This window comes from Diaphorina citri, unplaced genomic scaffold (assembly GCF_000475195.1).
Source record: "Diaphorina citri unplaced genomic scaffold, Diaci psyllid genome assembly version 1.1 scaffold1786, whole genome shotgun sequence".
NCBI classification, from domain to species: domain Eukaryota; kingdom Metazoa; phylum Arthropoda; class Insecta; order Hemiptera; family Psyllidae; genus Diaphorina; species Diaphorina citri.
This window is the reverse complement of record NW_007379212.1, coordinates 5049-25248: the sequence shown is the minus strand read 5'-3', so window position 1 is coordinate 25248 and position 20200 is coordinate 5049. Positions and strand designations below refer to the sequence as shown.

At 37.9% G+C, this 20200-nt stretch overlaps 3 protein-coding genes across 3 annotated transcripts; 1 reads left to right on the top strand and 2 right to left on the bottom strand.

Annotated features, from left to right (window-relative positions):
- Nucleotides 1–110: 110 nt before the first annotated feature.
- LOC103517235 (probable RNA-binding protein EIF1AD) lies at nucleotides 111–19920 on the bottom strand. The gene is made up of 4 exons (XM_026829402.1): nucleotides 19808–19920; nucleotides 1886–1987; nucleotides 1559–1800; nucleotides 111–671 (listed from the first exon to the last, which is right to left on the bottom strand). The coding sequence occupies exons 3-4, from the start codon at nucleotides 1782–1784 to the stop codon at nucleotides 445–447; spliced, it is 453 nt and encodes a 150-aa protein (XP_026685203.1). The 5' UTR covers nucleotides 1785–1800; nucleotides 1886–1987; nucleotides 19808–19920; the 3' UTR covers nucleotides 111–444.
- Nucleotides 2167–6459, bottom strand: LOC103517234 (DNA polymerase subunit gamma-1, mitochondrial-like; the record flags this gene model as incomplete). Its single annotated transcript, XM_026829403.1, has 3 exons — nucleotides 2167–3240; nucleotides 3852–4018; nucleotides 4769–6459. Coding segments are annotated over 3 exons (2280 nt in total), but the record flags the coding sequence as incomplete, so codon positions are not given.
- On the top strand, nucleotides 6466–9225 carry LOC103517232 (RNA-binding protein 41). The gene is made up of 3 exons (XM_026829401.1): nucleotides 6466–6831; nucleotides 7219–7369; nucleotides 9090–9225. The coding sequence occupies exons 1-3, from the start codon at nucleotides 6583–6585 to the stop codon at nucleotides 9182–9184; spliced, it is 495 nt and encodes a 164-aa protein (XP_026685202.1). The 5' UTR covers nucleotides 6466–6582; the 3' UTR covers nucleotides 9185–9225.
- Nucleotides 19921–20200: the final 280 nt, after the last annotated feature.

Sequence of the window (20200 nt, the reverse complement as noted above, 5' to 3'; positions counted from 1 at the left end):
TAATCCAGTAAGATAATTAATAATAAAAAGTTGCGTGTAAAATAAGAAATTTTTAAAAAATGGAAAATAAATAAAGATTTATTTACTTTTAGTGTACAAAAAATGCATTTCCTGTCTCGTTATTTCTCTTCTTTGATTATATCAGTTATTTCCCAAGTGTCAAATGATATTAAATCCGAACCGACAGTCGATTCCGGAATATTTTCCCTTTGGGAAATGTGGTTTGCAAATATTTTTGGAAATGTGGTTTGCAAATATTTTTGGAAATGTGGTTTGCAAATATTTTTGGAAATGGGGTTTGCAAATATTTTTGGAAATGTGGTTTGCAAATATTTTTGGAAATGTGGTTTGCAAATATTTTTTTCCTGAATAATACGCCGGAGATCCCGGGTTCAATTCCGAACGGGGTCAAAGTTCAACTTTGTGTTTGAATGTCTGGGTGGCTTAATCACTCTCATCTTCATCACTAGACTCACTGAATTCAGTCATCACGTTGTTTCTCCTATTCAGATTACCATTGAGCATTTCATCATCACTATCTTCACAGTTAGATTTAGCCTTATCTTCTGCAGAGTCTTCTGTGAAAGGCCACGAGTTTTGCTGCTTGAGGAAGCTGATGTATTTCTTGTCGAGGATTTGCTCGATTTCGGCCTTCACCTTGTTACCTTCCTCTGCAAAATATGAGGAATTGTACAAATTAGACATAATTAAGTAGTAAAATAATCAAATCCTAAATGAAAATGGAAACGCTCCTGGTAAAGAGGAAGACTTTGGTTCAATCCCAACCGAAGTATGGAATTTTGTGAATATTGTTCTAAAATTTTACCACGGTAACCATAGTATGTGGTAGAATACTGCTGGAGTAATAAGTTCACAATAACAGCCTGCTACTGGATTAGGGATGGAAATGCAAACCACCCCGAATTATTGAACTCTTTTGCAGGTAATTGTTAAAAAGGTGATTAAGTTTATGGGTTTAATGGAAAAGTTAATTGAATAAACTTACCTATTGGTTTCACAATACAGGAACACCTTTGTTCAGCAAATGCAATGTTAGATCTCGATAAGGCTTGGCTTGTTGTTCTCCAATCTCTTGAAAATGATGGACAATGTCACCATTCTCTATAGGTGGTAACTTCAATTGCTGCTTTAGGAAGCTGATGTATTTCTTGTCGAGGATTTGCTCGATTTCGGCCTTCACCTTGTTACCTTCCTCTGCAAAATATGAGAAATTTTTGTACAAATTAGACATGATTATTTTTAGTAGTAAAATAATCAAATCCTAAATAAAAATGGACACGCTCCTGGTAAAGAGGAAGACTTTGGTTCAATCCCAACCGAAGTATGGAATTTTGTCAACACTGTTCTAAAATTTTACCACGGTAACCATAGTATGTGGTAGAATACTGCTGGAGTAATAAGTTCACAATAACATCCTGCTACTGGATAAGGGGTGGAAATGCAAACCACCCCGAATTATTGAACTCTTTTGCAGGTGATTGTTAAAAAAGTGATTAAGTTTATGGGTTTAATGGAAATGTTAATTGAATAAACTTACCTATTGGTTTCACAATGACAAAATCTCCCGGCTTGATCCATATATTGTTCCGAAACTTTCCCGGCATTGACACGAAATATTTCTCTCCCGAGTGGTTTTCGATCTGGTGAAGGTTATTTCCCGAGTTCTGAGTGATTTTCACAATGTTGTTCAAATCTTCAGGCACCCTATATTCTTGAGAGAGCAGTTCTTTTTGAACATGTTTTCTTTTGGTGGCTTTCGACATGATTGCCACAAGATACCAAAGTCGAACAAGAAATCACAATGTGTGCGGATATTTTTTCGACTCCGAATTTGCATTTACTTGAGTTTCGTTTGAAAAATTACCAAAGTCGAACAAGAAATCACAATGTGTGCGGATATTTTTTCGACTCCGAATTTGCATTTACTTGAGTTTCGTTTGAAAAATAATCGTCCCGCCCGCGTGACCTGTGGAAAACCAAAATTTTAATTGCATTATTTTTTCGAAGTTTTTTATAAGAGTAAAACGGAGCGAAAGAATTTTATTCAGAATAGTGTACATTGGTTTTTCCAGAGACGAAAAAGCCCTCAATATTGTGATTTCTTGTTAAGATCTACCTATCTAGGAAAATTCAAAATGAAATACGTATAGGGTAACAGATGGTTTACTTCAAAACAACATAACGAAAATATATTTCTAAATTATTAGAAACATAAACAATATAAAGCTCGTATAAAAAAATCAGTACATCAAAGGAAAGGTCTACAATAAAATAAACGCGTTTCAATTAAACTTTTGTTAAAATCGTGGTCGGGATCACAATCGGAGTTTGGTTTTTACCTTTTGGCAATCTGATTGGCTGAAAAGTTTGAAATCAACCAATGAGATTATTTAATCCAAGAGTTAAACTAATTTCAAACTTTTATTGAGGTTCTAGTAGGCGCAAAAATGACGATCGATCGTATGAGGGGAAGTAAAATGCAACGTGGCCTAACATCTACATTTTACAGGGGATCAAAACAAACAAAAATTGGGAAGAACTAGTAATTTGGAAAACCATCAAATTTTGAAGAAAGTGATTTAGAAATTTTCTTGAGATGATGCATTATTATCACTATGGGGTATGCATTTTTACGTAGAGCCATTTGAAAACATTTAGGTATGTATATGTATTCAAGAAAGACAGGGGTTTTTAATTTGGGTATGGTCTGTGGTGATAACCTCATCATAAAACCAAAAGCTTGCCGAGCTTCTTGGGTTTAACAGAGTCTCACATTGAAATCAGATTCCTATTTTTCTTATTGGTCATTTGAAATTTTAATCGTCTTGACTGAACTTTTCCTATTTGGCTTCTTACTATTCTTAAATGTTCCTATCACGCCATTCGCTTTATCAATGGTCTGATAGATATCTAGGATTTCACCCAGAGGTATGCCATAGCCTTTGCATAGTCCATATGGATTGGACGGCGTTTTACAGTCGTTATCACTTTCTTTCCTCAGGACCTTATCTATTTCCACCCCGCTGAAGAAACTGATGGACAAGGGGATGTCTGTCATGCCAAGTTTCTTGATACAGAAGGCACGTGTAAGCAGATTGGTAACGTGAAGTGCTAGCGCGGTTTCGTATTTCTCTTCATCGGGTACAAGGTATCGGATTTCATCGTGAATGCTAATGACAAACCGTGTGTCTCTACTCACGAGCCATCGCATGCACACAAGCAGTGACCAGTGTTATTATAGGGTTAGGTTAAATACAAAAAGGAGCTTTTCTTTTCCACGGACGTGACTTCTGCATAGTTACCGCTGTTTCTCCAAACATTACAACATGACTGACTTGGACTTAAATCAGCAACCTTCAGATCCAAAGTCCTCCATGTTAATATCAGTTGTAACTGTACCTCTGAGTTTTGTAGAATCTTTTGAAATGAAAATTTCAACTTGCCCAAGATTTCAGCTGGGACCTTCATTCTCATGTGATAAGGTGATAACCTAATGGCGATTCTGAATACATGAGATAAGATCAAACTTACCACACAAACAATAAAGATATTAATATTCTTGCTACAAATCTGATGAGCCAAATAGACCACATGGACTTGAAGTGTTCTATGAATTAGGGATCCTGATCTTGGTTGGTGTTTTTACGTTGGATTATACCTTTGGTTTCCGAGACTAATCCAGAGAACTAATGATAGAAAATTATGGAGTTTGTTTCAATAGATTATGATAACACAAAACTGTGAAAACTGTCCTTCTGTGGAAAAAGCAAAGATTTTTTTTTTTAACTTTTCAAATTCTTCAAAATTTCATTGTTTAAATTTGAACTTACTATCATCCTCCGACACTGGTTCTAACGCGCGACTCAGTCTGCAGTTGAGGAATGGTGTGACGGGTTGTAAACTGGTTGCGATCTCCTCCAGACGGTTGAACATGGCGGACTCTGTACCTCCATACCATTGAGGTTTATCAAAGATCTTGTCAACGCTCGTGTTATAAGCAGTATTTTTAAAATTACGCGGGCAGAAAAAAATGATGGCCGCCATTTTAAGCCGCGTTCACATCCAAGATGAGCGCTGGAAGCGTAAAGTTTATGAAAAGGCCCTTCTAACGTTTGGCACCGCTGCTTTTATGCTCTCCAAGGAGGTTAGATGTAAGGGGATGAGTGGAAAAAGTTCAGAAAAAAGTGAAGCCAGAATGTTTAAATTGGTAATTGGTTTCAAGTTTTGGATTTGGTAGTAAATTGGAAGAAGTAAAGAAGTTTTTGATTTTGATCTTGGTTTTTGATCTTTAAACCCTTCATAAGTGCCCTTATCACCTTTTATCAGTGGTCTAAACTCTAAAACCTACTGTGTTTTCCATGGCCGGAGTTCATAACTCAAGAAGCCGATTGTTTGATAAAGAGCTGGGAGGATATCAACCTTATCAACATGTTCAATCAATGGGAGATGATTTCATTGAAGATCTGGCTTACAAGCAAAACGTCAAACACTACTCCCTGCAGAAGTAAGCTTACATACCTACTTATCTAAAAACAAATTTTAAATAATGTCAGGGCCACAGAAGGAAGCTTACATACTTATCTAAATACCTATTTTACAATGTCCAAGGAAAGTTCATGCATTGATAAGGGACTGTTGATAGCATGATAACATCATGAAAAATTATACTAGTGCTTCAGTGAACTGTAAAACTCTCTTATAAATAGAGCCTCCAAGACCCAATCAAACCCTAATAAGGTACCTATACCAAAAGTCTTGGATCATAGCTCTCAGTTCTGAACCTACTCGCTCTCCCACTGCATTGGATGCTGTCATCCAGGTAGCTTCCACAGCACGTCGTGTTAATGTACCAGATACTATAAGCTGGGGCAGTATCACACCATAGTCCCGGCCCTCGGACTCAATATTCTCTACAAGCCTCCGGGGCAGATCTTTCTTATTCAACCACACAACAAACTGTTTCTTCACTCGCTCGTGATTATTCCTCCAATACGAAAGCATTCGACTGATTTCTATGATTCTCTTCGCACCAATATCTACGCCTGCAAGACTATTATCGGAAAATTTGTTAATGAAATCACGGGACAGTGGGTTTCCAACATTTAGATGTTCGCCATCTTTGTGAGGCAGTTTGATGAAGCCTATCTCTCTTGGAGTATCTGCATCATCAGTAGAAGTATCCGTACTAGAGGCTTCAGCTAACTTCTTTTTATCTAGAACATTTGCAATAACTTCAAGTCTCTTTGCACTTTTTGAACAATCAATGAAAGAAATGTTGGTTTCTACGCTGTCCCTCAAGCTGTTCTGTGCATTGTCAACATTTGCTTCACAATTATCCTGCTTGGTAATGTTGTTGTAAAGTTGCTTCAACTGCTCCAGAGGAATATTCTCAGCATCAGGAACTTTGATGTCTGTACTGTAAGGAACAAGATAACCCCAACCATGACCACGAATGAAATGCAGCGGCATAGATTTCCAAGTGAGGGATAGTAGCTTAGGCGTTATCTGCATGCTTGTACTGATTAGACTAGGTCCAGGAATCCAGGCTTCACTAGTGTCACTGATACCGTCATGGATTAATTCTTGTTTACTCACCGCATCTTTATCCGCAGAATGAGGCTTGACACAAAGCTTTCTATACCACTCTGGGTAGCCAATTAGATAACTAGAATTGACAGGTAATCTGTCTTTGGTTTGCATCAATGGTTTAAACTTCTCCACTAGTTCTCGTCTTCTCTTGACAAACTCATCTTCAGTTTGATCTTCCCCATTTTTATTTATTTCATAAAACTCTTCTGGTTCTTCAGTCTCCTGTTCAACTGAGAGAGTTTTACTTGCTTTCTTCTTTAGTTTCAAATCCTTCACTGACCAATCTTGATCCCAGAGCCACAGACTGTCCTTGTATTTGTCGTCATGTAGTAGAGAGCATGCTTGATCACATTTGTCCATGAGGAGGGATTTCATTTCTACATTGAGATCATTGAATGTTTGACAACTCTCATTGAAATACTTCACCCAGTTGTTATTCACAGGGAGATACGCTGTGCTTAGCTCCAACATTCCTGCCAGAGTAACAGGATGAGGGAACCTCTCCAGAAACAAAGGGAACAGAGCCTGTATGACTTCAAACGTTGCTAGCGTATCATTAGCACAATATGTCATTAGATTGTGCCAGTTGTTCTCTATATCTTCCAAAGAACCCTCAACGAATATGTTTCTGTCAGTCTTGTCAAGAACCTTACCCTTGCAGTATAGCTTGTACACTTCACTTAAACTATTCAAGGAACTTACGTTGGTCCAGCTTTCATCTGTCAGGTTTTGTTCACTCTTTAGTAGACTCCTCTGGTAGCGGGTTATACCACTAACACACACATGCATGGATAATGTATCTATGAACCTGAGCCCTGTCCTATTTAACCAATACTGCTCCTTGATCCTTCAAAGGCCTCCAAACCAAATTCCCTTTGGGATGTGAAAGATCCAACATCCCTCTCCTTGCAATCAAAGCGTGAATACACTGTGGCCAAATCAACAAAAGTGTGTAAACCTGCATCAACAACAATGACACCAAATTCTAAAGCTCCTGCCAAATTGCCAACCAACTCCAACCCAATCAGCAGGTCACAAAATGGGGTCAACAAACCCCAAACTCTCCCACCAAAACAGGTGGAAAGTGGAGGGCAACCATTTGTGGCCCCTGTAGATTGTCAACTGAGTGAGGCAAAATTGAGACTGATTCCAAGATTCTCTGAAGATGAAATCCGAATGATTCCAAGGTTTCAGAATTGGTCCAGGGGAGAACCATCCAAGGTAGGGTACCTAAAAGGATTTCATCTTTGTGATGCTATACAAGTGGGAAAACACCTTAAAATTACTATCTAAAGGTGATGCATAGAAAGAAGAAAAACTATTGCCATAAAAAAGAAAAGAAAAAAAAAAAATGATTCCGAGATTCTCTGAAGATGAAATCCGAATGATTCCAAGGTTTCAGAATTGGTCCAGGGGAGAACCATCCAAGGTAGGGTACCTTTTGAGTTTTTGCAGAAATTAAAAGGATGTCATCTTTGTGATGCTATACAAGTGGGAAAACACCTTAAACCTATTATCTAAAGGTGATGCATAGAAAGAAAAAACTTTTGCCATAAAAAAGAAAAGAAAAAAAAAAATCTCAAATGTTTTTAACTTTCTGTTTGCCAGACTCTCTACATCAAGAACCTTGCACCAAGTGTAACAGATTTGAATCTGGCCTCCATATTTCAACAATTTCAAGATCCACGCCAACCCAGAATTGTCTACAGACTCATGAAAACTGGCAAAATGAGAGGACAAGCTTTTGTGGATTTTCATTGTAAGTATGTCAGTCTCTGTTAGCTTGAAAGGTAGCACATCTGCCTTACAAGTGCTAGGTTGCGGGTTTGATTCTCACTTGGGGCAGATTTATCCTAAACAGATAAGGTTTGTTCTCAGAACAGCTGGCTTTCTCCTATCCTGCCCTGCCTTCCTTCTCTCTTTGATTTCGGGACGATAAAACTTTAGCGACAATCAAGCGTTTAGTAAAAAAAACTTTTATTTTGTCATTTGGTGGATTGGTTGATCAACCGCTGCAGCGGTTGTGAGTCTTATTTTGAAAAAAAAACTTTTGGATACTGTCTCAGGTTTTAATTTTTGCTTTCACGTCCATTTGCAGATTACTAAATGAAGAAAAAGAGTTTCAATCCAGTCACACCTTCAAACCAATCACTGAGTATAATGAAGGAACCACATCCCTTCAATCTTTCATATCTCACATTGACTCCAATGAACCTCAGGCTTCCACATCAAATGAATCACCTGAACGATACCTGGGTCTGTCACGACATGAATATGACATTCTGAAAAGTGTGAAACCAAACAGTGAAACAACAAGACTGTTGACTTTTGCCTTGGCTAGTAAGAAAGCTAAGGGAGAACACTCAAGTTTTGTTCCCAAGGATCATCCCATTAATCACCTCCAGGAATTGCATGATCATACGTTCACCGACGCTGATCCCCAGAAAACTGCAAAGACAATTATTAGGAAGAGGAAGCAGCTGCTTCAATATTAAAAAAAAAAAAAAAAAAAAAAAAAAAAAAACAATTTTTAGTTAGCCTACATAGTTAGCTTGGAGGGTAGCGCGTCTACGCGTTTCTTTTGTATACTCCAGGTCTTGGGTTCGATTCCCGCCTGAGGCGAACATATTCCTAAACAGATAAGGTTCTTTTCCGGAACGGCTGGCTTTCTCCTTTCTTGTCCTTCTTTCTTCGATTTCGGGACGATAAGACCTCCGTTGTTACAGTTCCCCCTTAAAAATAATCCTATCCTCACATGTTCTCTGGCTAATCTGGCTATGGCATAGGTAAGTACTCGTCTTTCATTTATCTTGAAAATCTTGTCAGTCCAGTTACTGTGTGCTTTCGTCTATCTTGAGAACATCTTGACACCTCATTCTTCCTAATCTTCATAAAATCTCCAGCATTCGTAATCTGGATCCAGCATGAATCTTTCACAATCTATGTCGAAATACTTTTGATACTCAGCTGATAAGTGTAGAGCTCGGTATCTTATTCCTTGATATGTAGGTACCTACTTACCACACGTTGTTATCTTCACTCATTATCCGAAACAAAATTTTGCTTGGAAAGTTACGAAGGAGTCCCCTCCCCCCCAAAAGGTTGGATAGAGGGAGCTGTAACTTCTACAGTCCAAAAGCAAACAGAGAATAAGGACAAGCTTTTGTGGATTTTCATTGTAAGTATGTCAGTCTCTGTTAGCTTGAAAGGTAGCACATCTGCCTTACAAGTGCTAGGTTGTGGGTTTGATTCTCACTTGGGGCAGATTTTATCCTAAACAGTTAAGGTTTGTTCTCAGAACAGCTGGCTTTCTCCTATCCTGCCCTGCCTTCCTTCTCTCTTTGATTTCGGGACAATAAAACTTTAGCAGTGACAGGTCCCTTTTTTTTTATCTGAAATTGGTGTCAATTAGTATCATAGGTAGGTATTTTACTTTATAAAGTGAATTACTAATTAAATTTGAAATATCCTTGTCCTAGGTGTAGAAATGGCTGAGAAGGCATTGAACGCAAGAAATGGATTGGCTCTCCAGGATAAACCCATTGTTATTCAATTTGCAAGGACCAAAGACTAGCATCCCAGTACCATGGTCCTGAAAATCAAACAGGATAGCTACAGCTGTTAACAGGATGTTGAGGAACCAGGAGCTAACTGGGAACGAAGGGAATCGAATTTGGAGTCTCCAGAAAGGTAATAAAACAAAAACTGAAAAAAAAAAAAAAAAACTTAGACCCGGCCGGGAATCGAACGGAAACCTCCGAATTGCAGTTTCTGGACAAGGCTAATCGGGAAATGTTTGCCCAAATCATGGTTGCTCTGCTGTAATCCGGAAAACGGAATAGGTTCAAAGTACAAAGGTAGAAAAAACTTAATTACCCATCTACTTAACGAGAGTTGGAAAAAGTTCGAGCATCAAGATACTTAAACCGAATTGAGGAAATTTTGAACAACATAGGTAAAGACTGCAAATAGTATCCAAATAAAATACCCAAATGTCCGCAAATTGACCATTAGATCAGTCAATAAAAGATTAAACCTTACTAATCTCGCTCGTGTACTTAACTCATCAAGGAAGTGTTTATAATGGCAGTCACATATTCACATGTAGCCAGGAAATACTGGGACCCAAACGATATAAAAATCATAGGTCAAACACCTACCTACGTGTCTGGACGATACCTACCTAAACCGAAGTGAATTAAGTCACTAAACAAGCAAGGATACGTGTAGGTACCTACTTACCACACATTGTTATCTTCACTTATTATGCGAAACAAAATTTTGCTTGGAAAGTTACGAAGGATCCCCCCCCCCCAAAGGTTGGATAGAGGGAGCTGTAACTTCTACAGTCCAAAAGCAAACAGAGAATGAAGACAGGATAGGAGAAAGCCAGCCGTTCCGAACGAATCTGTCTAGGATAAAATCCGGCCCGGGTGGGAATCGAACCCAAGACCTAGCGCAAGGCAGACGCGCTATCCTCTAAAGTCTAAGCTAACCATTAAGAACGAGTTTTACCATCGTGGATTGTCTCAGGATAGGATTAAGTTTGTAGAAGCTTAACCCATCCTTTAGGGCTGTTTGCCCCTAAACCTTAGCCTCGGATTGGACTTTTTGTGTATGGACTTTAGTTATCCGAGGTTGACGGGGCTATTAAGTATAGGGAAATCGTCGTTTCATCTCAGTCCCGAGTTTTTAAACCCTAGCATAATTAAGCTAACGAAGGGGTTTGGAAGAACCTTCATGATATGTTGGTCACACTTGACTTGCCCCAGTTACAGAAGTAAATCTGCACCAAACCAGTCGGTCAGCTGATAACTCAATACTTAATAACTTGCTCAAACCAGTAAACCAGAACAATATTGACGGAAAAGAAACAATAACAAAATGACAGGATAGGAGAAAGCCAGCCGTTCCGAACGAATCTGTCTAGGATAAAATCCGGCCCGGGTGGGAATCGAACCCAAGACCTAGCGCTTACAAGGCAGACGCGCTATCCTCTAAGCTAACCATTAAGAACGAGTTTTACTATCGTGGATTGTCTCAGGATAGGATTAAGTTCGTAGAAGCTTAACCCATTCTTTAGGGCTGTTTGCCCCTACACCTAAGCCTCGGATTGGACTTTTTGTGTATGGACTTTAGTTGAAAGTATTGAGTTCAATCCGAGGTTGACCGGGCTATTAAGTATAGGGAAATCGTCGTTTCATCTCAGTCCCGAGTTTTTAAACCAAAATGGGCTCGCGGTTCCCTTGGGAACCGCGGTTCCCGGTTTGGCCACCCCTGCTCTAAGCTAACCATTAAGAACGAGTTTTACCATCGTGGATTGTCTCAGAATAGGATTAAGTTCGTAGAAACTTAACCCATTCTTTAGGGCTGTTTGCCCCTACACCTAAGCCTCGGATTGGACTTTTTGTGTATGGACTTTAGTTATCCGAGGTTGACGTGGCTATTAAGTATAGGGAAATCGTCGTTTCATCTCAGTCCCGAGTTTTTAAACCCTAGCATAACTAAGCTAACGAAGGGGTTTGGAAGAACCTTCATGATATGTTGGTCACACTTCACTTGCCCCAGTTACTCGTACAGAAGTAAATCTGCACCAAACCAGTTGGTCAGCTGATAACTCAATAATTAATAACTTGCTCGAATCAGTAAACCAGAACAATATTGACGGAAAAGAAACAATCGACCAAGAGAATGGGGTTAGTGCCCTTTGACATTTTAGGTACCTTATTGCAAAAAAGTGAGGTTTATGCCCACTGGCAAAAAGTTTATTTCTTGTTGATTCAACAATGTTGAAGTAGGAGAAAACACTTCTAGCACAAGAAAAAAAAATCATTAATACGGAAATTGAACATATTAAAGAATATATTAAGAAAGAAAAAGGAAAAAAGCAATAAAAATAAATAAGAAGACGACAAAAAATAGCTTTATGCCCACTGGCAAAAAGTTTATTGCTTGTTGATTCAACAATGTTGAAGTAGGAGAAAACAGTTCTAGCACAAGAAAAAAAACATTAATACGGAAATTGAACATATTAAAGAATATATTAAGAAAGAAAAAGGAAAAAAGCAATAAAAATAAATAAGAAGAAGACGACAAAAAAATCAGTAAAATAAGACCAAAAGAAGTGAAATATTGGGATGAAAAAATCACTACCTACCTCAATTCCAACCAAATGTAAAGTTCATAAAAAAGAGAACAAATTGAACATATTAAAGAATATATTAAGAAAGAAAAAGGAAAAAAGCAATAAAAATAAATAAGAAGACGACAAAAAATTCAGTAAAATGAGACCAAAAGAAGTGAAATATTGGGATGAAAAAATCACTACCTACCTCAATTCCAACCAAAAGTAAGGTTCATAAAAAAGAGAACACTGTTTCCTAGTAGAGATTTTTGTTCCATCAACAATTTATTGTTCCTGGTGAGTTGCCATTTATATTCCGACCAGATCGGACCATTCAAATCGCAATTTTTCTTGATTTTTACTTATTAACGAGGTCAAATTTTCACAAAAGTCAGTAAAATTTTTATAAAATTAGGCCCCAGTGGCCGTAACCCGACAACCCGTGGTAGTGTGTGAAGTGAGTGCCTTGGAAGTAGAGTTCAAAGCTAACGCGTCCCTGGCCTTGGTGATCATTCGGATGGGTGACATGACTAGACTGTGTAATGACTGTAATGAGCTAGCTAGCATTAGGACTCTATGACTGTATAATCAAATAGAGAAATGCTTGTACATGTGTATTGTTGGTTTATGTACTGTCCAAGAAGGTGGTTTTGTGTGGTCACTCATTAGTCATGTAAAACATGCACATGTAGAAAAACCTTTATAGCTCTCTAGTCAGCAATCAGCTGACATGGGTTCGATCCGTGTCGAGGTTTGGAAATTTATCCTCGTTTGATTTTGAAAGTTGGACATATTGACCTCAAATTCTCTGGAAATGTAGCTCTTGGAAAGTTGGGTGGTTCCGGCTTTAACCTCGCTTTAATCGTTACTTCGACTTAAATTTCGTGGCAGTGTTGTTTGTAAGTCAGTGACCTGTCGAGGGTAACTCCTAGGTATCGTGGAGTGTCGTTGTGTTTCCTAGGTATGTAAGGGGCTGGAAAGAACCTTGGAGATAATAAAATCCCTAAAGAATCAATCAGCACAAGTTGAGTAGGTCACGATTGAGGAAACGAAGATCAAATTTGCTGAAAAATTTAGTCCCTACAATAATTTCCGTAAACAACAATCAAATTCGATTAGCAGATGAGTGCGGAAGTCATATAACTTATTGTTTAGCCGGTTTGCATTGCGACTTCAGGCACATGCTATCAGGTTGTGACGAGAATCCAAAATTACTACTAATCAGTAGTACTGATTAGCTGCAATCAAGTTCAAAGCTAACGCGTCCCTGGCCTTGGTGATCATTTGGATGGGTGACATGACTAGACTGTGTAATGACTGTAATGAGCTAGCTAGATAGCATTAGGACTCTATGACTGTATAATCAAATAGAGAAATGCTTGTACATGTGTATTGTTTGTTTATGTACTGTCCAAGAAGGTGGTTTTGTGTGGTCATTCATTAGAATCATTAGTCATGTAAAACATGCACATGTAGAAAAACCTGAAAAAAAAAAAATTGACATTGATTGACGCGATGTTGAATGTACCTATTCTTATTGGGGAGCCTCTAGAGACTTTTTTCCCCAAAAGGTTTCACAGAGGGAACTGTAGTAAGGTCTTATCGCCCCGAAAGCGAAGAGAGAATAAGGACAGGATAGGAGAAAGCCAGGTGTTCCGAGAACGAACCTTATCTGTTTGGGATAAAATCTGCCCTGAGCGGGAATAATAATAATAGACTCTTGAGTGGAAGGTAACCACTGGGCGAGGTTAACGCCGGAGGCGTTTTCTACCACCTAACCCTTAGAGCTCCACCATTATGTGGTCAAAATATCAAATAAATGAGGATAAAATTCCATGCCTCGGCTGGGATCGAACCCACGCCCTCCTGTTTACCAGGCGAGCGTCTTAACCACTACGCTACCGAGGCAGGTAAAGTTAGTGGCCGCCCCTGTACTGTAGCATTCACCTATGATAACTACTAGTAATGAAGAACGTGCTAAGCTATACTCACGCCCTCCTGTTTACCAGGCGAGCGTCTTAACCACTACGCTACCGAGGCAGGTAAAGTTAGTGACCGCCCCTGTACTGTAGCATTCCCCTATGATAACTACTACCTCTAGTAATGAAGAACGTGCTAGCACGCCCTCCTGTTTACCAGGCGAGCGTCTTAACCACTACGCTACCGAGGCAGGTAAAGTTAGTGACCGCCCCTGTACTGTAGCATTCACCTATGATAACTACTACCTATAGTAATGAAGAACGTGCTAAGCTATACCAGTGCTACCACAAGCATAGGGTGTCCGTACTTTGCCAGCGGGCAATGACTGAGGTTTGGTCATTAGGCCAGCCACTCACTATCAGCTAGACCTGACGACGTTTACACCTGATTAGGTCTACCTGATAATGTGTGTGCTCATCAGGTAGACCTAACAGACGGACCTTTTCAGCCATACCTGTCAGGTCTATGTGATAGTGTGTGTGCTCATCAGGTGTCGGGTACACCTGATCAGGGGTACCTGTCAGGTCCAACTGATAGTGAGTGGCTGGCCTTAGGACCAATGTGGTGGTCGAATATATTTCAAGGCTCTCTTGAAGGTTGAATGTCCCCAATGATCCCTTGGTGGCTCTAAAGATGAACAGGTTCTTTGTCCGAATTATTTTTTATTTATTACAAATTATTCTGAGATGAGCAGACATTTTGTCCCCATTATTTTTTATTCGTTACAAATCATTTTTTCTATGTGATAGTGTGTGTGCTCATCAGGTGTCGGGTACACCTGATCAGGGGTACCTGTCAGGTCCAACTGATAGTGAGTGGCTGGCCATAGGACCAACGTGGTGGTCGAATATATTTCAAGGCTCTCTTGAAGGTTGAATGTCCCCAACGACCCCTTGGTGGCTCTAAAGATGAGCAGGTTCTTTGTCCGAATTATTTTTTATTTACAAATTATTCTGAGATGAGCAGACATTTTGTCCCCATTATTTTTTTATTCGTTACAAATTATTTTGTTGTCATAACGAGACTTTTAATTTCTAAATCGAACCGTTAAAATGTCTAAATGAGGTGTGCTCTTAATTAGTATATGAATCATTTTATCAGTAACGGTTTTTTTCCTTTGTTCAAACCCAGTTTTGATCCCAATTGCTCTGCCTTTGTTGAAAAAATGATTATTTTTATGTGATTTCACACAAATAAATGCTGTGTTTCGACCAACATGACTTCAATACTGTTAGCGGTGCAATATTTAACTTTTGAGCTACTAAAGGGATTTTACAAATTATTTTGTTGTCATAACGAGACTTTTAATTTCTAAATCGAACCGTTAAAATGTCTAAATGAGGTGTGCTCTTAATTAGTATATGAATCATTTTATCAGTAACGGTTTTTTCCTTTGTTCAAACCCAGTTTTGATCCCAATTGCTCTGCCTTTGTTGAAAAAATGTTCACATAAGACATAAGGCATGTTTATTTTTATGTGATTTCACACAAATAAATGCTGTGTTTCGACCAACATGACTTTAGTACTGTTAGCGGTGCAATATTTAATTTTTGAGCTACTAAAGGGATTAAGGGACCATGTGTCTAATAAAGCACTATTATACTATTTATTTGCCTAAACTTCATTTAGCCTCTCTAAAACTGTTGGTGTTTTGCCGTCAGCTGCCATCCTTAACTTACAAAGGATTAATCATGTGATTTATTTCACACAAATAAATGCTGTGTTTCGACCAACATGACTTCAATACTGTTAGCGGTGCAATATTTAACTTTTGAGCTACTAAAGGGACCATGTGTCTAATAAAGCACTATTGACTGTACTATTTATTTGCCTAAACTTCATTTAGCCTCTCTAAAACTGTTGGTGTTTTGCCGTTAGCTGCCATCCTTACAAAGGATTAATCACGTGAATCCAAAATTTTGAATTGTATTTTTCATGAGGAAAGTCTTTACACAAATACCACTCACCACATGCGTTTTTTCACAATATAAGGTAACTAATAGTAAGTAGGTATCACGAAAGAGGCACAAGTATTCATTACTTAGGTACTTATTACCCGGGGAATTGCGTAGATTGTCTCCGTATTCCATTGACTGTGCCTATAATGCCTTGGTATTTCCTTGAATGTTGAAATGGTCCTCAAGCTTCTTGGTATTATACGAGTGACGAAATTTTCTATCTAATTCTCGATTCTGAAATTTGTGACGGTGATTCAGGTTCACGGAGTTGATGTTTGGTTGTCGTGAAATTAAGAATCAGAACTGAGTACTCGTGATCATGATCCAAAGCTCTGATCAGTATTTTGGTTTGCATGAGCTTTGGGTTAAACGGAAGAGTTCACGGTGGGAAAATCTTGCTATCCCTAAAATTTCCTTCCATCCCTAAAATTATTAGTGACACAGTTTGGAGAGAGAGAGAGAGAGAGAGAAAGAGAAAGAGAAAGAGAAAGAGAAAGAGAAAGAGAGAGAGAGAAAGAGAGAGAGAAAGAGAAAGAGAAAGAGAAAGAGAAAGAGAAAGAGAAAGAGAAAGAGAAAGAGAAAGAGAAAGAGAGAGAGAGAGAGAAAGAGAAAGAGAAAGAGAGAGAGAGAGAGAAAGATAAAAAAAGAGAGAGAGAGAAAGAGAGAGAGATGGAGAGATTGATTGATTGATTGATTGATTGATTGATTGATTGATTGATTGATTGATTGATTGATTGATTGATTGATTGATTGATTGAATATCTTGGTTTATTTTAAATCATTTTCAAAATAGGAGAAAGACCACCTCTAATCCTCTAGGAACAGTCCCCCTATAAACCTCCGCCACTGGTCGGGTCAAACTTTTTTTTTTTTTTTTTTTTTTTAGCTAAATTCCCTTTAGGGGTGAGCTTTTTTTCCAAGAAGTTTTCATAGAGGGATTCGTAGAAGCTTAACCTATCCCTTAGGGTTGTTTGCCCCTACACTTAAGCCTTGGAGTGGGCTTTTTGTGTATATGGTAAGTTCATAGAGGGAATTGTAACTGGTAAGGTCTTATCGTCCCGAAAACGAAAAGAGAAGGAATACAGGATAGGAGAAAGCCAGCCGTTCCGAGAACGAACATTATCCGTTCGGGATAAAATCCTCCCCGGGCCGGAATCGAACCTGCGATCTGGCGCGTACAAGACAGACGCTCTACTCTCCAAGCTGGAACTGTAACTGGTAAGGTCTTATCGTCCCGAAAACGAAAAGAGAAGGAATACAGGATAGGAGAAAGCCAGCCGTTCCGAGAACGAACCTTATCCGTTCGGGATAAAATCCTCCCCGGGCCGGAATCGAACCTGCGATCTGGCGCGTACAAGGCAGACGCTCCACTCTCCAAGCTAACTAGGTTAACCTGAATGAACTAGGTTAACCTGAATGAAAAGCCTCAGAGTCTGATAAATAATTTGGCTGAACAACTTTTGAACTCCTGAAGCACAGTTAAATAGGTAGGCAACCAAAGGTCGAAAATCGAAATCATAGTCGGAATTGTGTTCTGGCTTGTTCAAGACTTTCGCCTAGCTGTCTTTTACCTTCTCTAGTTCTTTTATTTAAAACTCCAAGATTTTACTCTCCTCCTTTGTTTTCCCAAGTTTTCCGATGTGTATTCACTTCCCTCTCTCGCAACCCTTTCCGGGAAAAATCGTCTGCCTTGCTCTCATTCTTGGAGCTTTACTTATCTGTCAAGATTTTTCGACATTGTCGACAATATTCGCCATGAACGGGTGATTAATTCTGCGTGCGTACCATGTAGTTGCTTCTCACCAATAAGAGTTCAGCTCAAAGTGTTTATTTTTTGTTGTGATAATATTTTAAATTGTAGAAAATATGAAAACAATTTATTCGTCGATTTCTTACAAAAGTATACTTGATGTTCCAAACAGTTTAACGCTAAAATGTTGTTGACAAGCATTTGATACTTTGTCTTGATCTGGCTTTAGAGGTCTTTGACGAAGCACGTTTAGGCCGTTTTAGCTGCAATACAAACTAACATTAAATCAAACTCAATATCTTTTCTGAACTTTCGTCTTGGAAATATTTTAACTTTCTTTTATCCTGATACAATCACAGCCCACAATCCATATACTGTGTCTTGAATAAATTCTGAACTTTCGTCTTGGAAATATTTTAACTTTCTTTTATCCTGATACAATCACAGCCCACAATCCATATACTGTGTCTTGAATAAATGGTTCCATTGTACAGAATTTTGAATAAAAACAGATTTTGCAAAATAAATTGTTGATCTCAAATATGAAAATAAAAATAATCCAGTAAGATAATTAATAATAAAAAGTTGCGTGTAAAATAAGAAATTTTTAAAAATGGAAAATAAATAAAGATTTATTTACTTTTAGTGTACAAAAAATGCATTTCTTGTCTCGTTATTTCTCTTTTTTTGATTAGTCTTCTGCTCGGTCAAGAGATACAAAACCTCAAGCAACAACCCGATTCCAGAATATTTCCCCTTTGGCGAATGTGGTTTGGAAATATTTTTCCTGAATTTGTAGATCAAAATAAGCAACCGGCAATAAGCTTTCTCTATGAACGACAATCAAATAGTTAATCCTGCCCACCTAAGTAGAACAGTGGTGTTCCCAAAGAACTGACAGTAGACGAGTGATGAGGCAATGTTTTTTGATGTTGTGATACTTATAGAACCTCCGTGGCCGAGTGGGATCACACTAGGTTTTCCCGCCAGAGATTCCGAGTTCAATTCCAAATGAGGTCAAAGTTTTCTGCTTGGATTTCAGGGTGACTTAATCACTCCCATCTTCATCACTAGACTCACTGAATTCAGTCATCACGTTGTTTCTCCTATTCAGGTTTCCATTGAGCATTTCATCATCACTATCTTCACTGTTAGATTTAGCCTTATCATCAACAGAGTCTTCAGTGAAAGGCCACGAGTTTTGCTGCTTTATCAGCCATTTTGTGAAGATCTGATGGCAAGTGATGCACTTTCAACTCTTCCAAACATTTTTCAATCAGCTTTGAATCTTCACTTTGCTTTTCATTGTTTGGAAATAACTGCTGATAGATATTTTTTGATAGTAATTGAATATTGAATGCATTACAACGAAATTCCGAATTTTGTACAATTTTTTCATTAGAATTATTTTCAGCTGCATCTTTCTCTTTACTTTTCTTGGTGCTCTGTTTTTCAGAACTACCTTGACTAGATATTTTTTCTAAATTTTCTGGTGTCTTTTGTTTCTTGGAAACTTTAGAAGTATGAACTATAGAAGCTTTATTATCTACATTGGATTGGGAAATATTTTCAGAGGTAACACTATCAGATATATTTACAGTATTATTTTCAACAATTTCACCTGTACTATCAGAAATTTTGCTTTTTTCTACTTTCTTTGGAAATAATCTGATGCTTTTGACAGACCGCCCAGGTCTTTCATTGGGTATAAAATTTGACTTAGGGCTCTCAAGAACTTTTGCATTTGATGTCACGTAATCTTGTGCTATGTTATCAGAAAACAAGTTAGACCTGCTGTTTGGATCTAGTTCATTTACTTTGAACTTTTTGATTACAGTTTTATTGGTAACCATGTCTTCAAATGGCTCTGATGAAAAAACGGTGGGATTCTTGTTGTGTAACAATTTAACATTTACATGATATTTAAAACAAAACATAGATGATTTCCTTAGAACATACATTATTAACTTATGAATTAAATACAAAATGTAAATCAAACTCCAATACCTAGTTTCTTATGGAAATATGTATAAATTACAAGGAATAATTGTAAGACAGCAGATTTCTTTAAATATAATATTCAAAAATAAACATGTACAAAATTTCAAATAGGCAGGTATTGTTTAATGACTGACAATAAATTATAAAGAGCCCAAAGCATAGTAGTGAAACAAATTAATAGAAATAACAAAAGGTCAATGATTCAATATCATAGGTTGGAATATGTTTTTAAAAACCTGTATTTAATCTGATAGGTACTTTGAAATTAGTGATGGTAAAAAAGGTGACTATAATGACAATTCTACATTTTCACTCATCATTGTCTTGAACTTTTGGCTTGATTATGATTGATAAATGAATATTGTCTGCAATTCAACACATACCTTTGACTTTCAATCTTTTTCTCAAATCAAACTGATGTCATCCAAATATTTATTCAAGAGTTTTGCAATAGAAGGGCTGAATAAAGGTATTGGTTCTGCTAAATCTGAAACAATGAGAAATTCCAAATGGTTTGGTGAGAGAAAACTTTTGTCCATAACTACAATAAATATTGATTACAGCTAAGACATGATGTCCTTAGTAAATGAATAAGTAAAAAATGCTGTAGAGAGAGAGAGAAAAAAAAAAAAAAAAATCGAACGGAAACCTCCGAATTGCAGTTTCTGGACAAGGCTAATCGGAAAATGTTTGCCCAAATCATGGTTACTCGGGTGTAATGCGGAAAACGGGAGAGGTTCAAAGTACAAAGGTAGAAAAAACTTAATTACCCATTT

Coding starts and splice junctions, on each gene's coding strand:
- LOC103517235 (XM_026829402.1), bottom strand. CDS start 1,784: ATGTCGAAAGCCACCAAAAGAAAACATGTTCAAAAAGAACTGCTCTCT. Junction 672..1,558: donor TGTCATTGTGAAACCAATAG/GTAAGTTTATTC, acceptor CATATTTTGCAG/AGGAAGGTAACAAGGTGAAG.
- LOC103517232 (XM_026829401.1), top strand. CDS start 6,583: ATGACACCAAATTCTAAAGCTCCTGCCAAATTGCCAACCAACTCCAAC. Junction 6,832..7,218: donor CCAGGGGAGAACCATCCAAG/GTAGGGTACCTA, acceptor TCTGTTTGCCAG/ACTCTCTACATCAAGAACCT. Junction 7,370..9,089: donor AGCTTTTGTGGATTTTCATT/GTAAGTATGTCA, acceptor TCCTTGTCCTAG/GTGTAGAAATGGCTGAGAAG.